Genomic DNA, 24,831 nt, shown 5'->3' with positions numbered 1-24,831 from the left:
TGGGCAGTGTCCGCAACTCCGCGCACGCTCTTTATCTGTTATGATAATGGATCAAAACATACGGATCAAAATTATCAGAAAACATCTCTGAGCACTATTCTATGTATCTATCCGTTGTGAAGCATGGTAAAGTGCATAATAAAGCTGCTTGTTGAAGTACTTGTTCAAGAAAAAGGACGAGGAATAATGTGCAGAAGTCTCCTTTGTCAACCACGCGTCCGCTGCAGCTCCCAGCTCAGGTATTATGCTGATAAAGGTACACATTTGCTTGAGAGGAACTATGTTACCTACTGGAGTACCATCCCCATGCTTAGCATGCTTCAATACATGCATCCCAGCGGTAGGATGGACTGCGCCAACCTTCAGGTTATGCACATAGCATAGATACTGATCTCGCCAAGTGATATGAGAACCTCGTCGGGCCATTGGGCGGATGATAAGCTGGACTTCACAGATGGCATGCCCTTCCAAGGAGTCACATTTCAGCCAGATTGATAAGAATGGAAAAGGATTCACCCCTTAACCCTGACTGGGGCCACTCATACTCTCTATCGACATTGATAAGGACGGCGTCTCATTGGCCTTTCAGCCACCCGGGACATGGTGGAGAGGCATGCAAGGTTTGCGCTGGTAAGATGACACATGGATCACGGAAGGAAACTTCCTGCAAGTGAACTGTGTGCCAAACTTGCACGCAATCAAAAGGCAGAGTAGAAGGACGGTCGATTAATGATCTTCTTGAGATTCCAACCCCATGAATCACATCTCTGTTCCTCGTGTCAAGTCGCAAGAAGTTTGAAATAGCATCACGAAGATCCGGTATGTTGAACTCGTCTGCGACATCGTCAATTTTCATTCCAGTGCGAGTTGGACTATAATTTAGATGGATAGCGGTATTACCAGCAGTAAACATTCGAGGAGGGTGAGGGCTAGGTCCACGAGGTACAGTAGCCACCTCCTTAGCTTTGAGGAAGTAGTTAGTAGTAACACGTGTGCGATTAAGCCCCTCCAGGAGTGCAGTTCGTTGATCAGTAGACGGTTCTTCAAGCTCAGCAATGTCTTCATCGTCTCCCTCATCCATGGGTAATTCTTTGGGGTCTGGATCAAGGACACCACTCTTCAACGTCATAGCAATCGCAAATCGCCACAGCTTGTCCTGTCAATCTAAATGATGGCAAATCTGAGGGTCATAATCATTATTGTTAGTTTGTTGCTCAGGTTCCTTGATTTCGGATACATGCGCATGTTCAGTGGCGTCCGCAGACCACTGGATGAGGGCTCCAACTTTACGTGTGCTGGCAGTGATGCTTTGCATTAACTCTAGCTTAGGTATATACCAATTGTTGATCGTCTTCTTCGTACTGGTCCATGCGCCCAACGTCATAATAACATCTTTGTTTTGATGAAAGGTTGAAAGAGATTGGTCAATAGATGCCAATAGATTGTCATCTGGAGAAGGGGATTGTGACATATACCGGACGTCCATAAGGGCACGGATCGCAATCACAAATTGACGAGGGGCTGCACCGACAATGAGACCGACAATGTAACGCTGCAGATCACGGTGAACTCTGCCCGTAACTTGCTTGAGCTTCATTATTCCGCCAGAATAGTGACGATAGCCTGTGACTGGCTGCAAAATCGAAAATCGAGTTCTTGAGCTCCAAGAACTGCAATGCACCACTGAAGGTCATGATCGAAAAATTGCTTATGCCAGTGATGCAGAGCCTCTGGAGTTAGAAAGACTGAGGGGCAAGCAAACGGCCAATCTTGCCAGAAGGGCGCATGGACACCATTTAGACGATATATGGTGCATGCATCAAAATAACCTTCGGGGTCATTGGGATCAACGTGTATCTTGGCGAGCTGATCGAGAGTGATATGGCGTGTACGTTTGGAGTGACGAAAATTGTCCCCAAACTCCAGATATGATGCCATCATAAATGGGGAGGTTTTCCCGCGTACGCACACAAGCATACATGCCTCCGGGGTATCAACAATGTATGCTGCGAGGGGCGTATAGCAATGGCGAACATTTACAATGGGATCAGACATCACTATCCCGATTTCAGCCGCAATCATCAACAGCTTTAAGACGATAGAAAGACATTGATGTATGAGGCAGTCTTCGAGAACACCTCGCATCCGTTGATTAGAGTGTAAGTACTGCGGGATAGGGAGGAGTGCTGTGAGTAGGAAGGCCCTGGATGAGAGCTTCATGCGAGTTTGCATGTGGATATTGGCAAGACCGAGAAGAAGCGGATGAGCAACTCTAGCGCCAGTCATAGTGGTGATATTTGTTTTGTCGGAGGAAAGGATTGTACCAAGAATTGTAGCGCCTCTGGGTACTTGACTCTGTAGCCCTATGTAAGACAGCGCATGTTATGGGGCTCAGATACATACCTGGAACTCCCAAGAAAAATCCCCTGTCAGCCACTCCGAATAAACGCAGGTAAGCCATGCTGCGGTCGTGTACACGCGACGAGGGACAAAATCAAGCTTGTCATGGAAAAGGGGGTTGCTGAAGAGGGCTTCTAAGCATTCAACCGGATCCCTCCAAAAAATTCGGATTGGAGTTTTGGTGCGATGGAGAGATGGGATAATTTGACACTTCCAGCTTGGTCCCTTGGGTAGCATCTCGGCTCAGCTTCGCAATTCTTTAGCGGTACTGAATGAAAGCTTCAATCCGCGGATCTGTAAAGTAAGGACGTGATCAGTAAAAGTGCGAGAAGGATATTAAGAAATATGAGAAGGATAAGAGACTTGAGAATTGCGAGGAGAAAATGCTCCAAAGTTGTGAGTCCATAAGATCTCAAAGCGCCAGCATTCGTGAAGAGCACTCACTATTGGGAGCGCTAGAAATTCATTGATTGCAGCCATACTAAGGGGAGAACGAAGAAGAAAATCAGCAATTTCCCATTCCTCTTTTGATGCAAAAGGATAGAATAAATTATCCTTTCTGTATTCTGCATACTCGTCCGCGTCAAAAAGATCCAAGAACGTCAGGCCGTCTTGAGAGTAACGAGTCCCTGCATCTTTGTACTGTTCCTCCGCACTCATGGATTCCTCTCCCTCTGTCTCGAAGAAGTCGACATTGAAATGCGAAGGGTATGCGTCCAAATTTATACAATGGTAAAGAATTGGATCGGGGGACCGCCATAATTGTAGAATTGACTCTGCAAACTGAGAAATGTCCACCATGTCACAAATAGAACTATGACACGATGATCGAGGCTGACTGAGGTGACGAGTGATGCTGGACTCCTTGCTGAATACTTTCCCGCATTTCGGACATGATATTGACATGGTTATTTGGAAGGAAAGATTTGTTCACATGCTTCAAGTGCTCACACACGCTTAAGACTTATCTTTGCTCGTACACCCACCATAGTATGATATATTTACATATGATGGATGATTCTGTAACTTCATCTCCAAGCTCTTCTGTAGTCTCATCTTTGTCCCGCAATTCTTCTTCAAGAACTCAGTCCTTGCGCTCATATAGTACTCGCTTCAAGTATCGCCTCCAAAGACCTTACGATGCGACATCAGTTGGACACCGCACGTCCTGCCAAAGTCTCTCTCCAAACAAAAGTTTATCTTCTCAAATGGGATCATGTGCTATTAAAGACGAGCCCAGCTTATCCGGAGGCCTGCGGTGTGTGAGTTCGTGCGTCCGGTGTTTCATCTTCAATTGTTCTTAATCATTGCGCATAAGGACCTCGACCACCCATTATTCAATCAACCAGATGAAGAAGACCACTCTGATCTTGCACTTGAAGCAGCTCAAGCAAAATGTAGGATTTGTCAAGCCCCAAAAGACCTCGCAGACAGCATCTTGGAGCACCACATAGTACTTACTAACCTCCATCGCCGTCGTGTAGAAGCTGCGAACATGCAATTATTGATGGCTGACCTTGACGTTGGATGCATGCACATAGAGCGGAGGAGAAATGGTATTCCAACGTTTATTGGGCGCAGGGCTGGTGGTACAAGTTAGACTAGTGTTGATACATACTTGTATTACGTGCATAATCTGTATTGCTTGTACACTCTGTAGTCCTTGTGGTGCTTGTCCGCCTGTTTGTTTGTGCTTAGCGGCTCCAAATTTTGAATTGCTTGTACATTTGTAATACCTTGTATAGTTTGTATAGACTTGTTGTTCATGTGAAACCTGTCACCAAATTAGTAGTTTGCTGATGTTGTGACATTATAATAGTTATATCACCCATTGGCAAGACTGCCACACATACTTGGGCCGGCTCACATACATCAGGAAATTAACCTTAAGTTGATATGACCAGACAGGATTGGTAATTAAAATACATTCTTGCATGTCATTTTTTAACCTTAGATATTTTTATCATGGTCCTACGCATAGGTAAAGTAAGATATGACTATGCAAAAGAAACATCAACTTGATGTGTGTCTTGGAAACAGACAACAGGGAGATAACTGCGCACCCATGCACTGTAATTGAATGACTGCATGTCATCACATTTACAGTAGATAGATAATGCACTGTAACCTTTTTTAAATTGTCAGATATGTCTTATCTAAATTGAATACAAGCCACAAAAGCTACAATTATGACAGCCCATTTGTGACTACATGTCTGGTCCTTTCGCATTTCCAGTAACCTTATAATGTGTTGTGACATTTTTTAAATAATGAGATATGTCTTATCTAAGTTGTATACAAGCTGCAAAAACTAGAATTATGACGGTCCACTCGCAATTACCTGTCTGGCTATCATGACATTTCCAGTGGATATATAATGTGGTGTGACATTTTTTAAATAGTGAGACATGGGTTATCTAAATTGCATAGAAGCTGTGAAAGTTGCAATCATGACGACCACTTGTAATTACCTGTATGGCCTTTTCAGATTTCCAGTAAACTTATAATACATTGTGACATTTTTTAGATAACGGGATGCATTTTATTTAAATTGTATACAAGTTGCAGAAACTACGATTATGATAGTTGCTCGACAACATTGTAGCGAAGGTATACAAGCGACGCAAAATTTCCTGTTGACATACGCACAGAGCTCACGGATCTCCAGCCGGCAATGAAGTTATGCCAAGACGTGATAAATATTCAAGGAACGTGCTCAAGTTGAATATTTTGCTATGGTACACGGTTTCACATGAGCTTCACGTTCCCGCCACCACCACCTTACTCGTTATCGGACAGACTGATTTGCTTCGATCATTTTGGGATACATCAGGACGTAGTAGTTTACAAAAAGATCTGATTATGAGTTAGTTGAGCTGAGATATAAGGACGTTGCAAAAAGAAAAAGTGTTCGCAAGTCCAGCGGGCTTACAGAAAGCAGTGGAAATGAGGAAAATGGACACGGCCACCATATAATTTGATGATGGTGATGTGCGGGTATTCATGAATGTACATTCTCTAGGTGAGTTTGCATCCAGTGATCTTAACTAGATATTCAAGGAGTGATTAGTGGTTTGACTCATGTGAAGTAACACGTGCAACACACCAGAACCATCAGGCTGCCCAATAGCGTACAACATCTCCATTGGGTGGAACGCGAAAGACGTATGCCTAGGGATATAAGGCGTCGGAGGTCGAGAGAGATACGCGTTGAGGCCCGTTGGTAGTAGGCTAAGTGTGGAGAGTAACAATGAATCTGATATAGAGTGTACCATAAGCCGCTGGTGCCTAAAGTTGGCAGGAGTAAGAGCAGATGTTCTGCAACCTAGTCAGCCAACCATTTTTCCTAAAACAGAGTCGCACTTACGTGGCAAACACGCCCGTCTGTGAATGTACATTGAACGCAGACAAGCCCATATGGTGTAAGTCCCAAGCCTGAATCGCTGTATCAGAGCCTCTCAAATCCCACAGACGGACTTCACCAGCGAGGCTGCATTTATGTGAATCCCAGTACACACATTATACGGCTTCAGCTCACCTTCCAGACAAGAACTGACCACTGATGTGCAGGTGGTATTTGACATTCTGTACCCATGAGTGATGGTCATGATACGATCTAACCATAGCATCCTCTTCCTCTAGTCGACGATCGAAAATTTTGACCAGGCCATCGGCAAAGCCAATAATGAATGTGGATGACGAGCCCTGATCAGATGTGATAGACGTCACAGGACTCTCGCAATTAGTTTCTAGATCCTTTGAAGTCATGAGTAATTAGTCCTCACTACGAGGTATTGCCCTCTTACCAGGACTTGAGTCTCCGTGTGGGCATCCCATACACGGATGATACGAGAGTCGCCCCCAACCAGCAGCGTGCCACCAGATTGTTTCCAATCTAGCACGAGGAGAAGTCTCTTGCAACGGCACTGAGAATGAATGTGCACATAGCCTTGTGTTCACTGCTGTTAGGCAGCTCATTGTCTTCCTGCATCGCCAGCACATTCACAAAGTACTTGAATCCCCCGGTATTGTATATGTCGACTTGAACACTTGGATCTACTGCAAGGATGCGTGTCCATATGAAGATCAACACCAGATGCAGATCCTGGCCTGCGGCTTGCAGGAGCTTAGATACATATGGGAAGATTCCAATGGTGAGCACAAGGTTGACGGCCCAAGGTCCGAGGTCTACAAATTGGGAAAGAAGAATCAGGGCCCGAAGTCTATGGGGCTGCGAGAGCAGCACTTGCAGGACGATGGGGAGCTGATTGGGGGGTTTACGTGGGACAAGATCAGCATCAGGGGCAGTGGTTCCATTTACAACATCAGGTGTGTCACAGTGATCCCCGCCGTTCTGGAGAGGTAGTGACAGAGGACCACGCTTTGTTAGTGCAGAACCACCGCGTGAAATCCACACCTCGAACGCAGTGAGCTGATCGGTAAAGAAGTGGCTCGGGATATATTGGTAGGGTTTCTCGGTGTTTGGAGCACCAGATGATCCACACTGACCACTGTGTCCCGAGTGCATGCCTGTGCTGATAATGGGACTTGGGGGACTATTGGGTGCGCCTGGACTCTTTGTGGGAAGTTCAGGCAGTTGGCATAGACATGTGTCCAGAGCTAAATCCCATGCAGCCCAGAGTTGGTGAGTGTTTGTGGCTGCAAGTGGAGGGTGTGTGTGGGGGGTGCAGTGGTAGTTCTTCATGATGCACTCTGCGAGTAAGCGGAGCGGTACAGCCGCATGAACACGTCCCGAGGGAACGTGGTCCACGCAATGGTGTCTGTTATGGCGGTGAAAATTCAGTTGAGCTCGCCAAGAGGTGTCCGACGGTCCTTGAGATCTCCTGGTAGCTGCATGACCATGTCGGGGGTGATGTTATTTGGTAAATGATGGGTCATGATGAAGTATCGCAGCGCGTCAACTTGCGTCCGGTGGCAAATAAAATACTGTCCAGCAGGGCAGCCACGGTAAGAACACCTCCGACGATAGCACAAGTACTATATAGGTAGAGTGAATAAGAGATATGTGAGTGGGTATAATGTCACTTACGAAGTGAGGAAGTGATCAAACGACTGCCTCATTTCAGAGTGCACGACAAGGATGGGTGAAATTTCAAAGTTGAAGTATGCACCTGAAAAAAAATGTATTGAAAGATCAATTGATGATCCATGCTCTCAACGTACCTGGTGCGCCCGCGACACCGTGTTGAGTAAACACGCCTTGCTTGTTCATTGAACTGCGTCAGATCACGTTCAAATTGCGTTGAACTATATTGGTGCGTGATGATCTGCATTATTGAAGCAATCAAGTTGTGCGGCCAGTTTGATTCATGTACTCACAGTTTTGCCTTCCAGTGTGCATAATTGTGTTGATACGACTTTGAGGAAATACTGGAACATGTACACCGACTTGTTCGTCTGCGATCATGTAAGCAGAAGAATTAAGAACCATGCAAACGTCAGCTAACTGCATGCTTCAGCCTCCCAAAAACACAAGATATGCATCTACGCTGTTCGGAATCACTGATACAACGGCGAGAATTTGCAAACAGAACCCACCTTGAAACATCTGCCTGCTTTGGCCTTGTCCCTTCACTCTCTGAATGCACACCCTCTTTCTTGCCAAATCTACAGATTCCGTGAGCACTAGGGAAATGTTCTACATATGAGCGACACTTGCAGTTAGATATAGCTCCTGACGTGAACGATGTCACAACCGCGTACTTCTGGGATGTTTTATATAGTTGTTATGAATATTTTCATTGGTGGTGGGCGGCCAGACGACGGTCTGGAAGGGCTTCTTGAAGGTCATGGCTTCGTCTGTGATGCCGCTCTTGACGCGCGTGGTGGGGTGGCTGTGAATTGTATCAGAGTACGACGGTCCAACTGCCATTTGCGGAATATTCACCGTTTTGCTGTATCTCCTTCCTACATTTATCAAAGAATAACTTGAGCTATGGGTAAACAAAGACCTGTGAGTAACTTACACGTCTCAGGTTGACTTCCACTAATTCATACTAACGTTATTGTCGGTTCCCAACGAAGGGGGAGGAGGAAAAGGAGATACACTGTCGAGTGATTAGATTGAGGCAATCAGTGGTGAATAAACGGTACGTACTCCACATGCTGCGTCGGCTTGTATTGACATTCGCGATCCAAGGGAGGGGGAGAGGCAGGTGAAGAATATGTGTGGCAGGAAGCCTAAGTATGGGCCCATGACGAAGAGCTTTGATATCACCATCCTCACTCCTTCCCGGTGAGGACAATCGTTGGAGAACCCCGATACCATACCCAGCTGTATCACAAGACTTTCTTGCCATTAAATTAATGCTTGATATTTTTCAGACTCTACTAAATGTTAGAATATCGTAACAATACGACGTCAGATGATAGATCAGTACGTCTTGAGGTGTTCTGAGAGCGTTGTAAAGAGTCACAAGTACAATACACAAATAAAGATTGTACCGTAGTCAGTGTCTAGCCCAAAAAACTGATATGGCTATCCAGAGGCAGTTTCCAAGTATAACGGTCTCCGATGGTATCTGTCGCGTGAATAGAAGTCTGAAGTGCGTACTCGACTGCCAAAGCGGTCAGTACATGAAGCTATAATAGAAGAGTGGTAGTGATTAAAAAGGACGTGTTGGGGTGGGGAGTTGAGTCCCCGGTCCTGTCTTCATCTTCCAGCTAGTGTTCTGGGGGCTTGTTGTGATCCCGGCCCGTTGTCTTAATGGTTCTCACTATTCTGTTCAAGTGCTCAATCAAATAATGGCCTGCATTGGAAGTCATGCTCTCACCGAATCTCAGTACTCCCTGATTATCTGCCAAGATGGACGCTGAGAAGGACACCTGTTGTTCCGTGGCGAGCAGGTGTAGCTTCTCCTCGCGTTGTTCTTCCAGATCAGATTTGCGTGCCTGTAAACCTTCGTCGTCATCCTGATCGTCTAATTCAACAGAGTAAGTTGAGCTAGCAGGATCCTTTAAGGAAGGAGCTAATCCAAAGGTATCCTCTCCATTGATCTGAGTATTAGAAGGGCTATCACAGTCATTGTCGTTATCGTCATCCGCTTCGTCTTTGGTCGGTTTATGATAGACCGCTGGATTGACAAGGAGTCCAACATACAGACGAAACTACGAGAAACTGTAAGGTTCGCGCAAGCACAAAAACGAAATAACTACCTGGTCCCAGAGGTGGCCAACCCCAGAAGTGACTGGCGGCCAAGTGCGATTGACCCAAAAGTCGTTCGCAGCATGAAAGAGGCGATCCACATGAGATATATTCCTAGCAAATGAAAAAAAAATTATAATGGCATCGTATGGGCTCGTCTCGTATGCTATATCAAGCCGCAGGTATTCAACCTAAACCCAACACCCAAACAGATCACCATCAATGAAAAGGGCAGTAAAAAAACACGAACCGGTACACTTCAACCCGAGCATCCCATCCCCCGAACCCCAAAGCAATTCTCCTGCAGGATAAATTCTTGCATCAGTAAACGGAATATACCCCCCATCAGGGTATGTATAATCGGAACTCACCAATTTGACAAACACGAAGACTTTGAAGCTGGAGGAGGTATCTGGTTTGGTCAAAATGATGAGCGAAACTCACAGGAGCCAGGTGGTGGTACAGACAGCACTGTCAAGTCGTGTCATATCTTGCATAGAACCATTGCTCGTCCGAACTGATTGCAGTTCATGATCAGGGTGCGATGATAATCGTCTTCAGTTACAGACGACCAGTCGTACGTTCCTATAGGATCGCAAACAACACCGCAATCAAAATGCTGGAATCACTAGCGTCCCCCGGTGCAGGCGTAATTAGAGCTTTTTTACAAGAGATTCCAGATCACACAATTGGGAAACGGGACGATCAGCTTGCAAGTGAGGAGTCGGTGAACAATGTGGTAAATATCATCAAGAGCATGAAACAGCTATTTCATGGGACAAGATCATGATGAATAATCGAAGTAATAAAAAATCCGGTGATAAGAGCAACATGAATAAAGTATGATGTACAACACACTGGTTAACTTATGTCAATACAACATTTGGTAGGCATAAATCACATACTAGGTACAAGTGAAATCGTCAGAAGAGCACAGATGCATCGGAAGATACAGACGAGGTCGAACACCAATCTTCGAACCAGTAATCAAACCATTTGGAAGAGTTAGCAGGTAGACATGATTCAAATGTCCCAGCAGTGCCATGAGAAGTGAATGTTCCTAAAGTCATTTTAGTGTGAGACAACCGAAGCAAAAATTGCAAGCAGACCATCATCACTGTACTGAATTCCAGCAGTGCGTGCTATGACTTCAGAAAACATGTCTACTTCAGCTTGTGCACGTTGTTTCTTCAACTCTAGAATAGAAAAATCAGACTTGAGTGCATCTGGCATTTTGTTCTTCTTTGCTTTGAAGCTTTCAGTGTTGTCGATGCGTATGGACTTGGAGTCTGCAGAGGATGTGGTGATATAGGTACGATATGTGACACGACCAAACCAAGCTTGCATCAGAGGGGAAAGAAAGTCATTGTTGTGCTGCATAGCGTCAGAACTGTGAGTCCCTCCAAGTATAAATAGCACTCACCCTCGAAAGGTGTTCATAAAGCTCAGGAACTTCGTGAGCTTGTGGGAAATCCACTTCAAATTGCCATGACGTGGCAAGCCATGCTTCGCATTTTTCTCAAGTAGCATTTGAAAGCTCGAATTGATCGCAATCGACTGGCAAAAGATCGATATTGGCCAGCTGTATCACTTGGGATGCGACCAGATCCTCTTCAGCCTTCTGTACGAGCTGTGTCCTTGACCATGTAGCTAGAAATAAATTTAGAGTAAGGCATCATTTACAAACAACGTGGCTCACATGGGCAGCATCTGGTCTTCAGCTCTTCACATAAGTTCGCAATGGCTTTACTGAACAACAAGACCTCCAGCTGAGCTCGATACATCCTCTCTTCCATTAAAGATTGCCCTCCTCGCACAAGGAATGTAAAAATAGTGTTTTGTTCTTTCAGTAGCTGTCTCTCTATTGCGGCCACCCTGAGGCTCACTTGGAGGACAGCTATAAGATCAAGGGGGTCAACCCATCCAAACAACACAGAGGTTGTGGCAAAAAGCGGGTCTGGAACCTAGAGTGGTGTTATAAGAGAAAAAACAGGATGACAGATATTTAAGTGGACTGACAATTTCATGTCCTTGAGTCTGGAGCCAATATTTGAGGGTGTGCTCGGTATGCTCGATTGCAAGAAAGTGCCTTGTTGAAGGCGCGAAGGATGCGGATGCAGAAAATAACCCTGAACTAATATTTAACATGTTGAAGTGGTGGATGAGTAGCAAAGAGGCTCGAGGGAAACTCATACAATTATCGAGGGCGGAGTATTCAGCGCTGGCCAGCTAGCGGTGGCTGTGCGCTGGCAAAATTTATTTCCAATAGCCAGCGATTACGTCACAAGACTGCGATTTGTACAGGAGACCATGCAGTTCAATCGAAGATCCTAACATGACATTCTCGAGTGTTAGCTGTTTTTGATGTTACATTAAAGAATGTAGGCTCATACTTGCATTCACAGAATTCCCATTGCTACACGCTTTAGCACCTGCTGTGCTTGAGCATCTAAATTTTCGAACCAGGTCACAACACAGAGCCCGATGTGCATTTCAAACCGACCAGTACAAGATATCCGAAGTATAGAATCTGACTTATTCGGAGTACTTAGCCGCGGGTGATCCTGCAGACATCATCCTTGCTGCAGGTTGCATCCCCATCAATCAGTAGTGCAAAAATGAATTCAACTCTGGCAACTCACTTGATGTTGCACATGCTTGCAAGCACCTCCAGGAGGTCTGGGTATGCTGGGTCGTTTGTCTGTGCGAGCAGATGCAATAGGCACGCCAGCACTTCTGCATAGATAGTAGAGGCTGGGGGAAATGTCGCCATCATGATGTTGACAGGCAGCCCCAAGGTTCTCATTGCCTTGATCAACTCAATGAGCCGAGCCAAGAGGGCGCTGTACCACTAAATCAAAGCAACAGATTAAAGTGAGTGAGAGTTCGATGAAAATAAGCTACTTATGATAGTGAGGAAAAACGCTACCATCTCCATGGGTGGGAGTTGGGCGGTCAGGAAAATAGCTGGTTCCTCGTTGCTAATCACGACTCGTCTACTAGAAGTTGTGCTGGCGCGGTAAATGAAATAATAGATCAGCGACTTGATAATCTCGTGTTCCAGAAGCCACTTTAAGCTATTGGCCTGCATGATAATCAGATGTTGATACTCAAGGCAGCTCAAAAGACTGACTGAAATGGGGAGTAATGCAGACTGTGGGGTCATAAAGCGCCTCAAGAACCCCACACACTTGTTCGCCAATAGGCTTGGGTCTGCGGCCACCGTGTCATGGAGGCCGAAACCAAATGCTGGTCTGGTGTCCATGATAGCCAATTTGGCCACGCGCTTCGCCTCAGAAGTGAATCCTGTAAGCCATTTTGCGGCCTGTTCTAGGTGAGACAAGTCAATTGAAGCGTGGATAACATATTATTGCCAACATTTCATCTGTTGTGATGATGGTTACCCCATCTTTGGATATAACTGAAAGAGTCAGTGTGTGCAGAAGAAGGTATTAATTCAACAAGCTCCTAACCTTGTTCCAGATCCTTGCGATCTATGCCAACTGCGATAAGACTCTGCTCGAAGAGCATCTCGAAAAATTGTATCCTTTGGTCAGTATAACTAGGTTGTGTGAGTAAAAATGGATTTTGAGCCCCCCCGCAGCAAACCTCGACTTTCATCTTGAGCCGCAGGCAGACTAGGGTGTCCCTCCATAGCGGATAATCTTGGAGAATCGTATGCAATGTGTCTGCATGGACAGCAGTCTCGGGCGCAACTGGTTGCGGTGCACCATCATCGTCTACCTGGATGCTGCTGGCATCCATAGCCGATGACATGATCCACGACTCTGGTGCAGAGTCCATAGGAGAGCGGAGGTTTACAGAAGAGCCCACGGGAGACTGTGGTGCGGATAAATACACTCCTGGCACAACCGAAGGTTGTTCGTGTGATGAAGTTAGAGGCTCAACCATTGCGAGAGTATTATCGGCCATCTCCTGGTATAAAGGTGAACACATTACAGGGCGAAGGAGGATTAGAGAACATACCTGTGCGAATTCGATCTCTGGTGATGCTGAAAGGTTCGCGGTTGCACTGAAAAGATCTGAGAATTGCGCCAATGAATAGTTATATTCAGGCGAAGAAAAGGAACCAGGTGAGGAATAGGAACCAGGCGGGGAAAAGGGAGCAGACTGGAAACAAGAAGCAGAAGCGGACACAGGGACGTATCCCATGGGATAATCGGCGGAATAGGCAAGTGTCTTGTACTTATTCCCCTTATCTGCGTTATCCTGAGGCCAAGGTATCATTAGGCGAGATCACTTCAATATTGTGAAACGAGCTTACCCATCAATAGACTCAATGGATCTTGTTGGGCCCTTGTTTGTACCAGGCGATTTCCCAGTCTAATGTCATCGCGGGGCCACGGCGCTACAGGACTAATCAGTGGAAAGGCAAGACATAGTCCTGGTGCAAATTCATACATCGATGTAAATGGGAACCTCTTTGCCTTGGTTGTTGAGTTCATAAGCGGGATTGTGGTCTTGAGTGCTTGTCACCAAATAATCAAGTAATGTAATTTCGAGCTTGAGCTACAGAGAACATCAGCGTATAATCCCCAGAAAATCAGCCACCTACAGCATCGAGCCTATGCCTGACGCACTGCATGCCAATGATGAGACACCCCAAGTCTTCAAGAAATAGGATCCACCTACATATAGTGGGTAAAGGATGGGTCGTGGGGGTATCGCCAGGTATCCCGCAAAATGGAACCCTTCACTTCCACCAATGATACCTCCCTGAAGGAATTAAGTTAGCAACATTGTTGGCAAGGCAAAAGAACACATACAGCGAGAGGTAAAATTGTTGGATGAGTCTCGCCGAAAAAATAGCAACTGACATTCTGAGGTTCCATGGTGTTAAACACAGCAAGACGTGGTAAGTTTGATATATGCAAATTTTCACCTTTAAACATAATTGCCTACCTCATGTCCCAGTTCTGTTCGCTTGCGAATGCCTAGATTGACTGCTAATCCGGCGGAATTCAGTTTTTGGATAATAAATGTACTGAAAGGGGCAAAATATGTATAGTAGCGCGAGTGGGATAGCGGTAAGAGTCACATTTGCGTCAAATTGTAACTCGCCTACAGTAGCGGCGACATGTCCGCTGAAAGGCACCGCAAGGCCTGGCTATAACGGATATTTGATGTACTGGCTACATTGGGCGTTATCCCAATATTTTCATGAACTAGTTCTCGTAATCTAGATCAACTTCACTATCGTACATCTGATCGAATTGTTCTAACAACGATTCATTGCTGGAACTGAGCAACCCTTCGATATCCAGTCCATCCTCAGTGCCATCATCTTCGTATTCATATTCATCTACTTCCACATTGTTTGCAGGTTCTTCAACACCATCAGTCAAGGAAGGCTGTAACGATGTGCTTGCGTGTTGAGGCCCAGCCTGCGTAACACGATAGTGAGAGTACACATGCCCGACACCAAGCCCAAAGTGAAACCACATAAGCATGTCGCGGTCTACAAACCTGACACAATGAACTGAATAAAATGCTGACTTATGATGTGATACGACTGACTCACCGATTGATATAGTATTCACACCAATCATCCTTGTCCTTCGCACATGCCGATACACCCACTCCATCCTCATGTCTCCTACTGCTGGTGAAACGAGGTACGATGTGACAGCCACGAAGAACATCTGCAGGATCAAGGAAGTCAAATGAGTGTTTGTCCATCAGGGGGGGGAAGTTCACTCAATCTAGAGTTGAGGTCGACCAGTTAGAGTGCTGATCCAAGAACCTGTACCAATGAATCCATAGAAATTCCATTCTGACAGGAGTATAGTCGACCATTCCGTGTCCGGTAATGATCACATTGATGTGGTACACGCCCAATATCCTGCCGTACATATATCTATGGCCTTGGCATCCCATGTCATTGTCGGGACGGATAACCATAACGTTATGATGAGAAGTCCTTGGGTTGATGACGTCTTGGGCTCTGTGAACATCATAGGTTGTGTAGTTGAACCTAGCAACATGATGCTCGTACATCCGATCGTCTTTGATAATGATTGTGGTAATGTCGTGTTCAGTTCTTAACTCTGGAGAATCTTCCGATGTGTTGACTCGATGCAATAGATGGTGTTTCAGTTTCAAAACAAAATGCTATATAGGCGTGTTAGACGTTATCTAATAACGCAATGAAGCACTGACTGCTATGGCTGGATCGTCTCGATGATCAACTAAGTAAGATCCTATGTGCACAATGTGCTTTTGTGTCAATCCAATATAGTGGTGAGCTAGAGGGCTTCTTGCTATCTCGGAAATTTCGACTTGAGGACGATGAACAGTATTGTGTCCAATACGACGGATGCGAGCCTGACGGTGTTCGATCCGAGTCAGCTGTTTTACAAAGGATCTGCGATCTGTCCGACTGTATCTGGACTTCGGAGAACGATGTTCCAGTTCACCCTGTAGAAGTTAAATGAGTGAAGTTCGCAGTTGAATATTGTAGCATGAACTGGTTCAGTGCTATAAGAATCAGACGTGCCATACCGGTGAATTGTGGAAACATAATCTCCCAACGCGTAGAACTTATACGTCTGAAAATTAAACTCTTTGCATCGCTTCATGTTCTCATCTAATTTTAGTGAGTCATTAGACTCCCCTTGGTCTACGACACCAGCGTGTTGTTTGCCTTTATGTGTTGCCTTCTGTTTCACAACCTGTCTTGCATGGCGTCGGGCACGACGCTCGACTTCCTGACGCAATTCGCGGGTCACGTAAACGGCGCAGACTGTAGCCTTGAATTGACAAAATTGCTGACCGAGCGAGGAGGTTACTTGTTCCATGATGTCAAGGGTCAAATCGGAATGCATCCGAAGCTTAGCAAGCCCATGCCAGTGGGCCATGGTAAATAACAATTGAAGCACAATGGTATTATGCGGCTCGGGAAGAAGGCCATCAAAGACAGGGATAGAACACTGTAGATTGTGTCAAGAGGCATCCCACTTAATGATGGTGAACTCGTACCTGAAGTAGATCTTCAAAGTTTTGAGCAGCCATATTTTTCATCTCGGAAGAATTAGCTGAAAACTTTCGAATGGTAGCTCCGCCAAATGTTGGGGTCTGCCTGTATCTGAGAACAGAAGTCAGATAAATCAAGCCAGCAACACGTAACAACCTCACCTCTGGTCCAATCGATGGACGAGACCCTGGTCATGGGCTGAAATGATGTGCAACAGATGAATAAAGAGCATCTTCCATACACCAAGCTCAAATTCGTGTAACAGATCTACTACAAGAGATCGGAAGATATTTACACCCAAACGACTGAGGCGGTCTGAAAACGCATTCTAAGGATACAGTTAGCCTGGTTAATAATTGAAATTGAAGTCTTACAGAAGTGGGCACCCATGACTGTGGTTTCAGGATGTGTTCCACCACTGCACTGCCGACCGCAAAGTTCTGCTTATAAATGAGTGAGCGCGCAGTGCTCACCATCACTCCTCTTCGCTCATCATCGTGAGCCAGAGTCTCGCGTTGTTGTCTATCTTGAGGCCGGCCCATGTTCTGAATCCTATCCTTAGGGATAAGGCACCGAGGGCATGGACACCCTCCCATGTTTCAGACCGTCGCTATAAGTACTCTGTTGAAATCAGAGTCAATGTCATTTAACACACGATGAAAATTCATAAGTACTTCTCTGGATAGTCTGCAGAGTAAGTAAAGATTCTCGGGTAGAATCTACGCTTGATACCATCACAGCAACAAATCACAATGCCATGCTCGTACGCCTTGAGGAATTCATCGTCTAACAAAATTCTCCACTGCTCGTGAAAGAGTTCTCGATGACAGTGTGTTGCGCATTCGCTGCTCATGCCTTTCTCGCCAGCTAAGTCTTTGAATGAATCAGGGAGCTGGTAATAGAAAGTTAGGACTTAGCACAGCGAACACGGGGAAGGTGTACCGTTTCGAAGTAAGCGAGATGATTACTTCAATTGCATGATGGCTTGCAGCGGCGATATTTGGACTCATTTCCAAAGTACATATAGGTAGGCCACAACTTCGCATTGCCAAATGAAGTGAGTTGCGTGGCGTCAGACCAGAACATAAGGCCAGCCACTACTCGGGGTAAATCACAGTCTGGTTCCCTTGGTGAATTCTGTAGGTCGCTGTGAGCTTCGTGGAAAGCCATGGAGGTGTATAAATCCCCATAGATGGAGACTTCAGCATCCAGGTGGGGGGGAGTCCAGCGTAACTGGTACGGCTCGTAATGGAAGAGCTTGTCGTCTCGAATACTGGCAAGCTTCTCCCGAAGAACAGCTATAATGGAGTGATGATATAAATCTGCTGTGTGATAAAGTCGCGGGCCTGGCACTTCAGTGGTGCGCGAAAATGGCACCTCGATAGAAACAGGGACTCTTTTCCATCCGGCATCTTCGTCCTCCCATTCTTCTCCACCTCCCTCGTCGAAATCGTTCATGCCGAGTTTTGAGTTGATCTTCTTCCAATTGGTGGAGCTCACGTCAGTAGCCTTGAAGCTACTGCTACCCAAGATATTCATCAGTTTCATGTAGTCCTCTTGTGATTTTTGAACCCCTTGATTCCAGTACCAGTCACCCAGCTCGAAGGAAGAGCGATTAGGATAGGGAAGATACTGAGAGTCACTGTTTGATGCAACAGGTGAAGGTGGTTCGTCATCGGTTTGATGGCTAACTGGTATGAAAGAGAGGTCTGCGATGGTGACGCACTCTTCGGGATCGTGGGATGGTGGTTTGGAAGAGAAGTATTGGCGAACTAATCCAAAGATATTAGGGGGGGTGCGGAATCCCGTGCGCACTGGAGGAGCAGGTAGTTCAGCTGAATTAGCGACAGACGTGATGGGTTCCATGTGTCTGGCACGATTTTCCAAAGGTACAGTAGGAGGCGGCTCTGGAAGCAAGTCCCTAAATCTCATTGGTAGCCGGCAGTTCAGACGTCTTGATCTGCGCTGTGCCAAGCTCATATTCTCTCTTTCATGCTCCCCTCCCTCCAAGTCCGGTACGATACCTCCTACATTAGGAGGTGATGAGTTTGGCAAAGGTGTTGTTCCTTGAGGTTTCGGCACTGTGGAAGTGCTAGCTTTGTCGGAGGGCAGCGGGTTGGTGGATGTAGGCAATGCAACTACCCCCACAGGCGCAGACTCATCATGAGAGATGCGTGGCTTTTTCCTCCGGGAAACAAGCTCCTTGAAAGAGGATATCGCCGATGAAAGACATTTTTGGTCTGAGAACATGTCCGCTGATGGTAGACAAAGTAATTCTGCGCTGTAAAAGTGCGCTTGCAAATGCATGTATAACCAGATGCTGACATGAGTGGATGGAGGTTGGGAGACAAATTTTACTTGCCAGATTGTGCTAATGTCTCCATCAGCTAAGTTGCTTAATGATCGCGCCAGTGCAGTAGCGAAGATGTCGCCAAATGAATGGAGCGGTGATTACGCTGACTAGATGGAGCAGACATTACGCTAACCTGAAAGCATAAGGCCGAAAATGGTAATAGTGTAAATCGGATAGCACGGTGATGAACTAGTATGGCTGGTATATATGAGTGAAGGATTAGTTCAAGCCATCTTCCATCTGCTCCAGATGTCTCCACCCTCTTCTCCATCGCCTGCATGCTCAACACTTGAATCGCCAGAATTTGAGGCTGACCCTCAAGTTGTCAAGATGCTCGTACGGATCTTAACTGCCCGCCATGGCATACTTCACTACCACGGGGAAACAGGAGAATTGGCGACCTATCAATGGTAAATCATGTAATTTAATGGATAGCTAATTCACTCACCCGTCCTACAGGCCGACTGACCGACATGGGTGCAAAATTCATCCATCACAGTTTGAGGTATATCGCAAAATGCATGCGTTTCGCTACCCATCTTGTCTTTGTTCGAGGGGTGGTAAATATGTTGAGGCTTCAGTATTTCAGTGAACTCGAGGCATATGTCGAGGACAATACGTTGTCGAATGCACGACCAGCACTTGCGCCTACATGTGTAAGTTGGCGGCACTGGTCACTCGGCGGATGGCTGATATTCAATTTAGTAAATGCAGAGAAATTCCTCAAGAAGGCCTACATATCTGCTATGTACTATCCTTGTAAATAGTATCCCTCTGAAGGGATCATCACCACGCTCTTGGCTGTCATCCAGAACGGTGTCGACCATATAGACACAGCCTGTATCGTGGCGTCCGAAGTTAGATGTAACAGTTCCTAGAGGCAGAATAATGTAGACTGAGCATCTTATCCGAATTTGATGATTTGTAATAACTCGTACCGTCTCAAATATATTATTGGACAGTTGCGTCCAGAATCCTTCCATGCTACATCCGAGCATGCACCAATTGTGTATTGGTTCTCCAAATCAGCAGTCGAGAATATCTGAAATCAGGGTGAACTGCATGTTTACGGACTAATCTGATGGCGTGCTTACAATTACCGTTTTGGCGACAAGGAATCAGCGCCGACAGGACTCAATGGCGCTAAGTCTAGACCGATGGCCGAAATTATTATTTTGAGTGTTGTGATTTTACAACGACGAGGCATCATTAAATTAGTGCTACATCTGAAATTTTCAACGTTATAAGTTGATATGGAATACTGTATTGTACTTTAACCAAAACGACTAGCTACAACCTGAGGGATATGTATTGCAAGAAAAAATTGGGAAAGAAAACACCGATAATGTGATTGAGGAACTTATATACTGAACGAGACACAGGTTCGAACTCAGCCGGCATTTAGCGCTTATCGGGTTTTGCCAGCGGGATTTGAATATGTACTCATTCTGTATTTCAAGTGCGTCTTTACGAACAAACCACCTCTTTTGACCTCTGGTGGTATGGCTCGTGCATCGATGCATCATGCATCATGATTTATGTTAGTTAGATTTAAATTAAATTATTTAGTCATCAATTGTGGGTGGGCAAGATTCTGCTGATAATAATATTAACCAGCATCTGTCGGTCCATAATGTGTACAAAAGAACGTGGGACCTGAGTCCGCTCCATTGTCCTATAGCTAGTGTCCACAATTGTGCCAAGTCCACCTTCCCACGTCATACTAGTAGTAGTTACTAAGTGCTTCCACAATTAGTCATTCACTATAAATGCCTAAGCATGCCCATTGCCAGGTCTTCTTTCTACTATCACTACCTCGATACGATACCCATAGATATGATAACAAACATAGTAATAAGTTGGCATATAGACTATTGAATATACAGTATGTGAGATTTGGGATTGTCATCGACATTATATTGATCGCGTACAACTACAGACAGAATCATGGCTAAACGCGCGGCATCTGGTGATGATCAACCTGCCCCAAAGCATGCCAAACTTGACAAAAGTGAGTCGTGACAAAGTATCGTTGATATTGTTACTTATGGCATAGGGAATTGTCAAACAGCACCATCACCACGGGAGGACGTGAATGCATGGCACATTCTGGAACGGTTCCTCACCACCGAAATGACATACCCCGAGATGGACGACGCGCTTCTATCGTACCTCGGTGATCAATACTCACCAGACGATTGGAAGGATGCCCGTGTGGCATTGTTCTCTGGTGACAGCGATGACTGTGTTGCGTTATCAAATCTTCGCATCTTAATGGCTGCGAACCTATCTCAAAGTTTATCAGATACGGCGAGCATGGCAAAAGATTCACCCATAGCTACCTCTGCGTCGAGAAAGGAAGTCCGAAGGGCTAAGGATAGTCGGACACCTAGGAATTTCAGGGTATGTGAATCATTTATCTGTGATAAAATATCTACACTAAACAACACGCGTAGCGCTTTATTGACGACGAAGCAGGGGAATCCGAAGACGAGGAGGATGAGGAGGGGGAGGAGGGGGAGGGGGATGTTGGAGATGGCCCCTCTGTGCGATCACACAATATTACAAGTGTGCCAGGACCATTGGCCAAACTTAAGTTGGCTGTAGCGATCGATAGTATTTTTGACAAGTACGATCAGGCCCCGCAGAGCTCTTCAGAACGATGCCTCCCATACAGAGCCGCCTGGTCCCCCGGCACCATTGAAAGCAGGATGTATCTCCTTATTGTTCACAGTATGTTTATTTTTCTAGTTGCATAGCATGTCACTCATTACATCTCAGGAACTGCTACACGATATATTGCCGAACACCTTCGGGCCAAAAAATTTCCTGTAACTGTGTCAGCTTGGCTACCTGGCCAGCTTTACGTGGTTTCAGATAGCCCCAAAACGATTGCAGCATCGCTCCCGCCCTCCCATAGTCTCTCCATGAAGGAGTATCTTCATATCTCCCAAGAAGAATGCGAAATGGTGGAATGTTCGAACATCCAACTTCCCAACCCATTGTGGGTGAGGATTAAACATGGCAAGTACAAGGGGGACATCGGCTACATCTTCAATCCCGATCAATCAGACCTTTTCGTCACGGTCTTGATCCCTCCACGAGAATTTCCCTATGACATGCCTCAAGGGTCTGTAGCACTCCTCGACCAGTCCCGCCTGCCAAAAGACAATACTGTGTCTGATATCCTTCTTGATGGGGATGTTGTAGGGTGTTTGTACAAAGGACAACGATACTACAGGGGGCTTTTACTCAAAAACTGTCTGCGCTATTCCATTGAACTCGTCGCCTCCCCTCACGTTGATGACATCCGACTGCATGTGCAATCCAGGTGGGACAAAGACTTTGTGAAGAACACTATTGCGGCGTTTTCGATGCAGTTCTTATGCAAAGGTGATGCAGTTAGAGTTACCAAAGGAGAAGTTCACTCAGAGATCGGTACAGTCGTTTCGACACACCACATGTCTGGTACTGTGTGCCTAGAGTTCGATTTTAATGATCATCGACAAGAAATGGATGTTCGACTGCAAGATATAGAGCGCATATTTTGGGTGGGAGTGCGGTTAGAGTTGTAGCAGGGTTGTACTCGGGTTTAGAAGGTCATATCATTCAAGCAAACAACGGGGATATTTTCGATGTTTGTCAAGATGTCTCTCAAGAAGTGGTAAGTTTCTACTAAGTGCGTTTTGCAAAACTGTGTAACATTCGTTGTACAGGTTCAGGTATCTAAGTACTACTTGGATCATCGTCCGCCGAATTACACATATCAATCATGGCTATCCACGCAACAACATTTCGAGCACTGCTTCGACGAATCTATCCAAGTTGGCGACTATATCGAAGCTCTCTTCGGAGAGCACACAGGCAAATGCGGAGTTGTGGTTTGGTTCCCTGCAGGAGATACGCAACTGTGGTTCCGGTATGCAAACATCGGGACCAAGGACAACACTGAGTACAGTCCAAGACCACCGATTTTCCAAGTTCCTGCCACATTGGTCCGGCGGACGGGCTTGTCGCAGACTTTGAAATACACGAAGGAAAAAGGTTTTGATGTGAAACCTGGAGATGTCATGAGAGTCACACGCGGGCCGGAGTATCAGGTGAAAGGAGTCGTGCAGAGTGTTGACTTCCCAAAGGCTCGGTTGACACTGTTATCTGAGAGTGATCGCTCGCTCGTAAGTACCATTTGATACCACTTAGACATATCTGACCTTGTATAGGTTGACGTTCCGATCGACTTCGTGATGAAGTTACGCAATGCGCCCTTAGATTCTTTCAAAGATGTCATTGGCCAAGAAGTGTTTGTCATTGGAGGTGGCCGAAAGGGCTACCGAGCCACGTTATACAGTATTGGGAGCGAGTCTTGTACTGTTGCTGTGCATGGGCAGGCGCGTACTGAATGCAAACGACATGACGTCGCCACAAGGTGAGTGATGCACACATTTGTGAGGGAGGACAATTGTTTACAAGTGTTTAGGTATGGAATGAGGTTGGACGGTGTGATGCTTGAAGCGTCGGACTTGATGTCATTCTGCGACATGCGAAAAAGGTCATACTTAAAGTCGCCACCACGAAGATTCACCACCCCTCCTCCAGACCCTGTTCCCTCCGAGCTGCCTAGTTCTATCAACCCAGATCCCAGTTTGTCATTATCCATATGGACTAACTGGAGCGCCAGCCTCACGGATATCAATGCTGCCCATGATCCTTCGTCAATCGCCACGTCCAGCTCAGATCCCTGGACTTTCAATGCCCAGGACATGCAAGATAACATCTCCTCCATGGTGGAGCAAGTTAAAGACAACGGTGAGCTCTCAATGGAGTCATTAGATCATGTTGCTCATTTGCTTACAGGCCCGCTACCTTGGTTGATGAGCAAAGAGTTTTCTTCGCTGTTACTGACATATCACGCGGTATTCAGAGTCTCACCGAGCTTCATGGGAGGGAGACTTCACAAGTGATTTGTATCAATGGCCTGTCCTGATCCATTCTGTGGCACGAACAGACCCGCACCCGAGGATTCTGTCGCAGTATTTTGCACATCCAACAACGTAGGGGCCGCTGTTCAACAGTACCATATCCCCGCCAAGTATCTAAGCCCAGCGCCTCCACGCAAGAAAAATCAATGGTGCCTCATTCTGGACGGGAAATCTCATGGCCAGATACTGACTATCTCGAAGTGTAACGTTAAGCAAAACACTGCCGAGTTTGTGATTGAGGGTGACACTGGCATTACTTTGCATTTTGATCAAATATGTCTTGTCAAACAAGCCCAATAGATGAAGTTTATTAATGTACCATACCATACATCAATCTACTGTTTGCGAGAAAACTAGGTCAAGTCAGCCATTTGCGCTCATGTGTTGTGATAGTCTTATTATTATTGACTAGATGAAGGGATGCGGATCAAGGGTGGTGGCTAAGATTGTCACCGTTGGTAAGGTTATCGAGATGAACATCAGATATCGATCTTCCTGACCCGTATACTGACCCTTTGTACAAATACAAGCTCGGCTCTATCATTGGCTATGCGATCCATTTCGAAGACTGTACATCAGCAAGAACAAAGATCGAATGTACACCATCATCTATTTTATATATGATGTAGCTAATCTTATTGTCTAGACATGACGGACGGTGTTGGACCCAAGTACTCAAAGGTCAGAATGGATACCCTACAGATCACGGCCAATCAACATCAGCCAAGCCAACGGTCTACTTGAAAATCCCCGTGTCAGAATGTTCATAACGCTCCCCTTCTTGTATAGGCCACCATCAGTGAATTCATCACACACTGCAATATGTTTACTTTGCAATTTTGTCCCTAATGCGGTGAAGATAGTGCTCGCATATCAACTTCAAAACAACACCGCTCCCCTTCTCCTATTTGGGTCAGCACTCGAACTCTATCAAGTGCCG

General features: G+C 45.8%; 6 protein-coding genes across 6 annotated transcripts; 1 reads left to right on the top strand and 5 right to left on the bottom strand.

Moving 5' to 3' along the window:
- Positions 1-574: 574 nt before the first annotated feature.
- On the bottom strand, positions 575-2,637 carry F5891DRAFT_1194596 (uncharacterized protein; the record flags this gene model as incomplete). The annotated part of the gene is made up of 4 exons (XM_041367962.1): positions 575-1,156; positions 1,238-1,552; positions 1,618-2,355; positions 2,404-2,637. The coding sequence occupies 4 exons, from the start codon at positions 2,635-2,637 to the stop codon at positions 575-577; spliced, it is 1,869 nt and encodes a 622-aa protein (XP_041220661.1).
- Positions 2,638-2,736: 99 nt separating this feature from the next.
- Positions 2,737-3,306, bottom strand: F5891DRAFT_1194595 (uncharacterized protein; the record flags this gene model as incomplete). The annotated part of the gene is made up of 1 exon (XM_041367961.1): positions 2,737-3,306. One exon carries the CDS (start codon positions 3,304-3,306, stop codon positions 2,737-2,739), a length of 570 nt encoding a protein of 189 aa, XP_041220660.1.
- Positions 3,307-5,763: 2,457 nt separating this feature from the next.
- F5891DRAFT_960651 (WD40-repeat-containing domain protein) lies at positions 5,764-6,305 on the bottom strand (the record flags this gene model as incomplete). The annotated part of the gene is made up of 3 exons (XM_041375755.1): positions 5,764-5,890; positions 5,939-6,156; positions 6,207-6,305. Coding segments are annotated over 3 exons (444 nt in total), but the record flags the coding sequence as incomplete, so codon positions are not given.
- Positions 6,306-7,123: 818 nt separating this feature from the next.
- Positions 7,124-7,688, bottom strand: F5891DRAFT_697457 (uncharacterized protein). The gene is made up of 3 exons (XM_041372842.1): positions 7,585-7,688; positions 7,451-7,532; positions 7,124-7,398 (listed from the first exon to the last, which is right to left on the bottom strand). Exons 1-3 carry the CDS (start codon positions 7,631-7,633, stop codon positions 7,296-7,298), a joined length of 234 nt encoding a protein of 77 aa, XP_041220658.1. The 5' UTR covers positions 7,634-7,688; the 3' UTR covers positions 7,124-7,295.
- A 1,189-nt stretch (positions 7,689-8,877) lies between these two features.
- On the bottom strand, positions 8,878-14,418 carry F5891DRAFT_1194593 (uncharacterized protein; the record flags this gene model as incomplete). The annotated part of the gene is made up of 17 exons (XM_041367960.1): positions 8,878-8,978; positions 9,195-9,528; positions 9,577-9,679; positions 10,523-10,625; positions 10,675-10,939; positions 10,989-11,071; positions 11,265-11,529; positions 11,585-11,699; positions 12,208-12,416; positions 12,495-12,650; positions 12,699-12,895; positions 13,039-13,501; positions 13,553-13,795; positions 13,988-14,095; positions 14,142-14,165; positions 14,219-14,302; positions 14,353-14,418. The coding sequence occupies 17 exons, from the start codon at positions 14,416-14,418 to the stop codon at positions 8,878-8,880; spliced, it is 2,919 nt and encodes a 972-aa protein (XP_041220657.1).
- Positions 14,419-20,859: 6,441 nt separating this feature from the next.
- Positions 20,860-24,191, top strand: F5891DRAFT_984535 (uncharacterized protein; the record flags this gene model as incomplete). The annotated part of the gene is made up of 10 exons (XM_041377458.1): positions 20,860-20,923; positions 20,969-21,315; positions 21,369-21,645; positions 21,694-22,396; positions 22,444-22,576; positions 22,629-23,087; positions 23,133-23,338; positions 23,390-23,718; positions 23,767-23,869; positions 23,918-24,191. 10 exons carry the CDS (start codon positions 20,860-20,862, stop codon positions 24,189-24,191), a joined length of 2,895 nt encoding a protein of 964 aa, XP_041220656.1.
- Between the last annotated feature and the right edge of the window lie 640 nt (positions 24,192-24,831).

The sequence above is a fragment of the Suillus fuscotomentosus genome (assembly GCF_016647785.1).
Source record: "Suillus fuscotomentosus strain FC203 chromosome Unknown F5891scaffold_71, whole genome shotgun sequence".
In the NCBI taxonomy this organism is placed as follows: domain Eukaryota; kingdom Fungi; phylum Basidiomycota; class Agaricomycetes; order Boletales; family Suillaceae; genus Suillus; species Suillus fuscotomentosus.
Note: the sequence above shows the minus strand (reverse complement) of the source record. Positions and strands in the feature narration are given on the sequence as shown.